This window comes from Thalia democratica, chromosome 3, assembly GCF_965202585.1.
Source record: "Thalia democratica chromosome 3, ktThaDemo2.hap1.1, whole genome shotgun sequence".
Classification (NCBI taxonomy): domain Eukaryota; kingdom Metazoa; phylum Chordata; class Thaliacea; order Salpida; family Salpidae; genus Thalia; species Thalia democratica.
The window spans coordinates 38384742-38391862 of record NC_139167.1 but is presented as its reverse complement, the minus strand read 5'-3'; the positions used below and the strand labels follow the sequence as shown (position 1 = coordinate 38391862).

Genomic DNA, 7121 nt, shown 5'->3' with positions numbered 1-7121 from the left:
CAAATTCATCTTTCAAACATTTCCAATACAAGTAGAGGACATTGGTGGCATGGACATTTAAAAGAAGTTTGTAGTTTTTAAATGCTATCTGAGAGAATTTGTACATTCTTATTCTTATCAATGAATTTAAACTCTATAATTAAAAAAATATGTGTTGGTAAAGTATTAAATTTAGTACAACGTACGGGCCCATGGTTGGCTGGGGATCATACGAGACGTGAAAAAATTTCCGGCAATGTTTAATTTTTGGATGGGTCGGTTTATATCAATGCACCAAGTCTACCACCCGGATATAAATAAGAAATTACTCAGGCTGTCAGGTAGTATTTATACCTATAAATTATTATGTAGTCGTAGTTTTAAAACAATTCATTACCGTTGTTAAGGACCAAAGTCCAACATTGTATACGACTATATGCGCCCTTGGGTTGGAGATGGACTGATAACTTCGAGTGGGGAAAAATGGAAGAAACACAGAAAGCTAATAACACCTGCTTTTCATTTTAATATTCTAAAACAGTTGGTTGAATTTTTTTAGATTCTAAAAATAAAAGTTAAAAACAAATGTGGTTACGGTTGTTCGCTTAAATTTATACTGAAATAACGTTTTATAAAAACTTGAAGTGTGTGAACAAACTTTAAACTCTCTTACATTATTTTAAGATAATTTTGAAGTATGTTTTTCAGCATGAAATAACCAACTGTCTTAAAAATATTTTAGTTCTTAGTCAATAATTTGACTTTATTCATGTTGTTTACAGGTACACTAAAATTTTCGGCGACTGCGCTGACGTGATGCTTGATAAGTTTGAGGAAATGACGTCAGAACCCATAGACGTTTCAGAACATTTAAGTCTGATGGCTTTAGATTCTATACTTAAGTGCGCTTATTCGAGCAAAACCGACTGTCAGATTAAAAGGTTTGTGAGTGAAAACCATAAATGTGTGTAAACCTAACATAGAACAAAATCTTATTTAAATTTATTTTATCCTTACTTTGTGATAAAATTGTTTCGTTAAACGACGCTAGTGATCTTTAAGTGTAAACTTAAATAGCAAAGATGATTTAGAAACCGTTTTAATATAGTTATAATTTTTTATCATAAAACTACTTGTGCACAGCAAATCAAAGGACAACGAATACTTATTTGCGGTTGGAAGTGTATCTCAATGTATAAGACGTAGATTCGAAAATCCTGTATATATGTTCAACATTTTGTTCAAGTTTACAAGTTTAGGGAGACAATTTTACAAAGATGTTGATGTATTGAATACTTACACGTCAAAAGTGAGTTAAATTAAGCGTCGAACTCAGCTTAAGATGTTCTCTTTTTTTAATGAAAAACTTGTAATGTGTTTTTGTTTATAATTTTAGTAGAAGTTGCTTTACAACGGGTGCACGAAGGTTAAAACGCTGTGTCAATTCAAATTCTAAAGTTTTAAGTTCGGATAATTTTAAGTGTAAATTATATCTTTAAATTAAACAAATGTTACCATCATATAAACTACTTTATTAAACCTTCTGGTACAATTTTAAATTTTTAAGATAATTTTTTTTAGGTGTAGCCAATCATATTTAAATACTTCAAAAATATGGTTTTAAGATATGCTTTTATAGATAAAAATTTGTACGTGTTCTTGAATTGTACTATATAAATGTGTATAATTTTATTTCGAAAATAAACTAAACAAGTCTAGTATAAAGTTAAATTTACAAAATTGAACCAAGTAGTAAAAGTTGCAGCTTGTAATTATTTTTCTAATACTGTTAGTTTTGTTAAGATTTTTTAAAACGATTAGAAAATTATCGACTAAATCTTTTAGCATTTTAAATAGATTTATCAATTTTTGTTAAATTGAAATCTGTAATAATTAAATGAAACTAATTCATTAAGTTATTTTTTCTTTAACTAATTTTTCATTTACTAGATAATTTATGAAAGAAAAAAGAAAAGAAGAAACAAATCTGTTTCAGAAGATGAAAATGAATTTGTTGATTTTCTTGACATGCTTCTTAAAACTCAGGTACATAAAACTTTAGTTTATAAAAACATTGTATACTAGTTTAGTACTTTAATTAGTATTAAGTTTTCACATATATTTAAACTTTTAATTGTACTTATTATGAATAATAGCTCACTCTTTTTTAGAATAACAAATATTAGTTAGTACTTTTTCGTAGGAAGAAAGTAATGGTTTAACTGATGAAGAAATTAGAGATGAAGTCGAAACTTTTTTGTTTGCTGGGCACGATACAACTGCATCTAGTTTGTTATTAAATAAAAAAAGCTAAATCAGACAGCTTGAAAATGACTGACTTTTAAAACTACAAGCTTTAAAGTACTTAACAATAAAAATACAGAAACGTCTACAAATGCAAATTAAAAAAAAAAAGTTCTGTATGTTGTTATCAAACATTTGAACACTTATCACGTATACAAACCGCGTGCATTGATTTTTTAATACAAACCTATGATATTTTGCATTAAATTTTTCTTTAGTATTGTGTTTATGTAATTTTTATTTCAAGCAACAGTTTATTAAACTTTGTATAGTAAGTAAGAAACATTTTGATTATATATTAACCTAGTGTTTACTATTAAACTACACGTAGACCTCAACTCTTTTATTTTATTCTAAATTTTAACAGGTTTAGGTTGGTTGTTTTACAATATTGCTAGTAATCCTGAAATTCAAGAAAGATGCAGAACAGAAGTGAATGAAGTAACGAAAGACAGTGGAGGAAAAATAAAAACGTTTTTTTGATATTAAGTTTCTAAAAATGTATTATAACTAAAAAACTAAATACTTAAGTCGTGTTTTTATTTATTAAAACTTTAAATTTTTACTAAACTTGTCAAGCAAGTAAATCATATATATATCAGAGTTTATATTTGTGAAAAAATAATGAACCTAATGCATTAAACACTGCGTGTTTTTTCAAACTCAAAAAAAAAAGTTTTAATTTGTTATATATAGCTATAAAGATGATATACTTATCTTATATAAAACACTTTTATTATATAAATATAAAAAAGAGCTTTTTAGTATTGTTTAATACCTTTATCGACTTCTCTAGTAAAAAATTGTAGGCCAACTACATAGCTCTAAAAAGTTATTTTTAAACTCAGCTAAATCAAAATTACTCCTTTACAGAGAGCATCTTGCTCAACTAACGTATATGACGATGTGTATAAAAGAAAGTCTTCGGCTTAACTCCACTGTGTACAACGTTGCGAAAAAAATAGATAGAGACATAGAATTTAGTTGTCCTTTTAAAAACACTAAAAATACGTTTCCGAAGGGTTCTGAAATTTGTACAAGTATCTATATTCAGCATCTAAGCCCACTTTTATGGAAGGAACCAAAAGTAGTTGTTTTTTTTTGTTTAAAACTACACCAGTAGAATGTATAAATTAGTTACTTTATCTACATTTTTAGATAACTTTTAACTGATTTAAGCCAAAATAGTTATGGTATATATTGTCTTATACAAAGGTTAGTTTTGTTTTAAAATATTTTTTATTGTTTAGTTACAAGTTGTTTTATATAGCTAGTTAAAAGACAGTGTTTTTGTGTAACAGTTAATACTTGTAACTTTGCAGTAGAATTATCAACTCATGTTAGGTAAAATATTTTTCAAATAGTGTAGTTCAGATAAATTAGTCCTGGACAAGACGTTAAAAGGTATCAAAGTGGTAAGCAACTCAATAACTGAAAGTTTCTTCATGCACCAGATCCTAGGACCAAATATTTAGAGCCTTTTATGTCGCTCAATTAAATAATACTCAAAATGTTAAATAAGAAAATAACTATTTATAAGTTTAATAATTTTATTGAACATAAGTGCTAACTAATGTATAACTGACTTTTCTTATGTAATTATTAAAATACAAATTATAAGAATCATGATAGTTTGTTTTTATACTTTTGATAATTTTTTCGTATAACGAAATATTAGAATAAATTCTTAGAATCTTTTTTTTATTTAAGAAATTGAAAAAATATTCAGTAAGACAAGAATTTTGTTTATTTTTGTAGATTTTTAGGAAAGTATTTTGTATTTTTATTATATAAGTATTAAAATATTTACAATTTTTTTTAACTATCTACTTTTAATCAAAAACTTGTTTATTAGACGTTTATTACTGAAATTTTTTACTTAAACTGAAAAAAGTTTAAACAACAATGACTTTAATTTAATATAGATACTTTTTTTTTTAATTATTTGGAAATTAAGTATGATTAAATAACTTTGTGTTAATACTAGAGAACTATTTATACATTTCTAATATCGAAACTATTTTTTATATTAAATTTAGTTTCATTAATTTAGATGTTTTTATTTTACATCATGACGATTCAAGTTTTGTAAACAGCATAAAAGAATTAACTCTATATACTAAATTTTCTAACAAAATTCACTTTGACTTGATACTTTTTGGATATTAAAAAAAATGCTTAAATAAGCTTTAAACACTTATTAACTATTTTTATTAGTCTAAATGCAAGTGTTAGAGTTTTCTCTTTACGTAAACTAAGCTTTAAACAATTAGTTATTTTTGTTTAGCTTTTTTTTTGCAGGTTTATGATCCTGAAAGGTTTTCAGCTGAAAATATTTCAAAAATTCCTCCTCACACTTTTATACCTTTTTCATCTGGACCTAGGTTTGTTTACATGATTACATTTTATGTTTTTTTGTCTTATAGAATAGTTATACAGAAACAGTAAACGTATGTTTAATGTTGACCAATGTAATTCTTACAAAGAGTTATAGAATCTAACCTAATTTTACCTTTCGTAATTACTAACTTTGCCGTTAATGATAAACTCTAGTTCGATAACATTATTTATCAGATTGTATTTTTCTTTTTTAAATTAATAGTTTCCAAAATAAATTGTGAAAAAACTATATCAAACAACAAGCGTTTCATGATAAGCATCGTTAAAATTATGTTTACGACATATATCAAAAGTATGTAGTAAAATGTTCTTTGGATGAACTAAACTTCAAATCATTGTAAAACTTTTATAAAAAAAACTAGCTGTTTTTATTTTTATAAGAGAAAACTGAATATTATTTGTCTTAACAAAAAATATTGCTCAATTTACTGAAATGTAAAGAGATTATTTAAATATTAATGTGCAAAATAAATGTTTTATTTACAACCGGGTTTCGGTGACAATAAATTTTGATCTCTTCAAGTAAAATAAAATACCAAACTGTATTTTGTATATGAGAAAAATAAAAATTATCTTATCAAAAATGTTGACCTAAATTTTTTATAAACTGACTGATTTTTTCTTCAATATACTTTTACGGTCGATACACAGAAACTGCATAGGACAAAACTTTGCTATGAATGAAATGAAAGTTGTAATGGGTCAAACTTTGAAAAGATTTAAACTTTCAATTGACCAAAATTCACCAGCTCCAATACCTTATCCAAAAATTGTTTTAAAAAGCTCAACTGGATTTGTTATTAAACTTGACAAACTGTAGAAAAACTTTTATACTAACTTTGACAAAAAATATTTTTATTTATTTTATATTTTTATAATATTTTCATTTATGTTTTATCGTTATGTTATTCTATTGTAAAAAATAGCTGTAGTTGTTTTCTGTTCTATATCAAAATTCTTTTTTTTTTGTTTCACGTTTTTTAATTGTTTTTAGTAGTTAAGTTTTAAACCGAAATCAGACAGTTTATATACGTTATATAACTCTTGAATGTCTTTCATAAATTTTAAGTCAAAATTATTTTGTTTAAACCTAGTTTTATTTAGTCATTTGAATAATTATTTCATAGAACTTTTAGTAGTCTTTACTCCAACATGCGAATAATGAATAAAGTGATAAAAAAAAATTACAACAAGGATATTTAAGTCTTATAGAATTACACTATCTTACAAACTATACAAGTATTCTAACAGCTAATTCTTGGTTTGCAGTTTTACAAAATACATTATTAATACTTCATAAAGCTTTTAAAACTTTTAATAAAAAGTTTTCTTAAACCATATTTTAGCTTAAAAATTTTTAGCACGGCTTGGTTTAAGTTTGTTTAGTAAGGTTTACTTTTTGTTTGCAGTTTTTGTTAAGAACCAACGAATATATCAAAACAAAACGGAATGTTTACATTATATTTATTTTTCAATTTATATAGGTAAAACAGATAAAGTGTTATGATAAAACTAGAACTAAAACAATCTCGTAAATTAAGATAAATTTATGTACCATAATTTAAAAACGACTATTACTAAACGTTGTAAAACAACATACTCTTACTTTTTACAAATCAATCTGAGTTTTAGATATCATTTTTCTTATACAAATAATATATTTTTTTAATTGAAAGTAGTTGTTAACAGTTAATCGTCGACTTTCATAAACACTAAACGTATTTAAATAATTCAAAAGTGATTTTTGTAAGCTTAAGTGTTTAATTTAGATTATTGGTTGAGCTTAAACCCATTATAAACTATATTTTAGACTATTTTTACATCAAACTTTTTCTTTACTATTTCATTTACATTATTCTTAAGACTACCCTTTTAGGTAAAGAATATTTTTATAAACTAGAGACAATAAGTTTAATGCAAATATATTTATGGTTAGAAACAATTTATGATTTATGTACTTGTTTATATTGTATTTCTAAAAGCCTTATGTAGTTTTCTTTGAAGTTTTCTAAAAATTGTTTAATTGAAATGAAAAAAGTACGAATGTGTAGGGTAGGTTTAACATGTTTAAATATGCTGATTGTTGATTTTTATTTGTCACAACCTTTCTTAAATTGTTTTTTATAACCTCTAACTTAATTGAAATTGATCTAACAGCTAAGTTAATTATACAACATAGAATTACATTGCAAAAGTCTAGTATAAGTATTGAATTTTACTATAAATATTCAAAAGTACCCAGTAATACACGTATTTTTTTCAACTACTTATTATTTATTCTGTTCTCTTAATGACATAAAGTTATTTTGTTTCATAGACGATATAATGTCAAATTGTAATTTTTGAAACGTAATACAAAGTAGTTACTGTTTTTTGTTATGAAGCTTGGTATCAATTTAAACATTATGATAGTAATTGGTATAAGTGATCTAGAGCAG

The 7121-nt window shown here is 24.8% G+C and overlaps 1 protein-coding gene across 1 annotated transcript; it reads left to right on the top strand.

Annotated features, from left to right (window-relative positions):
* Positions 1 to 268: 268 nt before the first annotated feature.
* LOC145832263 (cytochrome P450 4F1-like) lies at positions 269 to 5503 on the top strand. Its single transcript, XM_082939581.1, has 9 exons — positions 269 to 320; positions 387 to 519; positions 762 to 920; positions 1123 to 1288; positions 1930 to 2025; positions 2183 to 2267; positions 2651 to 2724; positions 4585 to 4667; positions 5335 to 5503. Exons 1-9 carry the CDS (start codon positions 269 to 271, stop codon positions 5501 to 5503), a joined length of 1017 nt encoding a protein of 338 aa, XP_082795707.1.
* The last annotated feature ends 1618 nt before the right edge of the window (positions 5504 to 7121 follow it).

Bases quoted from the DNA above. Each gene is read 5' to 3' on its own strand.
- LOC145832263 (XM_082939581.1), top strand. From the start codon at position 269: ATGCACCAAGTCTACCACCCGGATATAAATAAGAAATTACTCAGGCTG. The intron at 520-761 runs GTTGGTTGAATT...TGTTGTTTACAG, and splicing joins CATTTTAATATTCTAAAACA to GTACACTAAAATTTTCGGCG. The intron at 1,289-1,929 runs GTGAGTTAAATT...TTCATTTACTAG, and splicing joins TGAATACTTACACGTCAAAA to ATAATTTATGAAAGAAAAAA.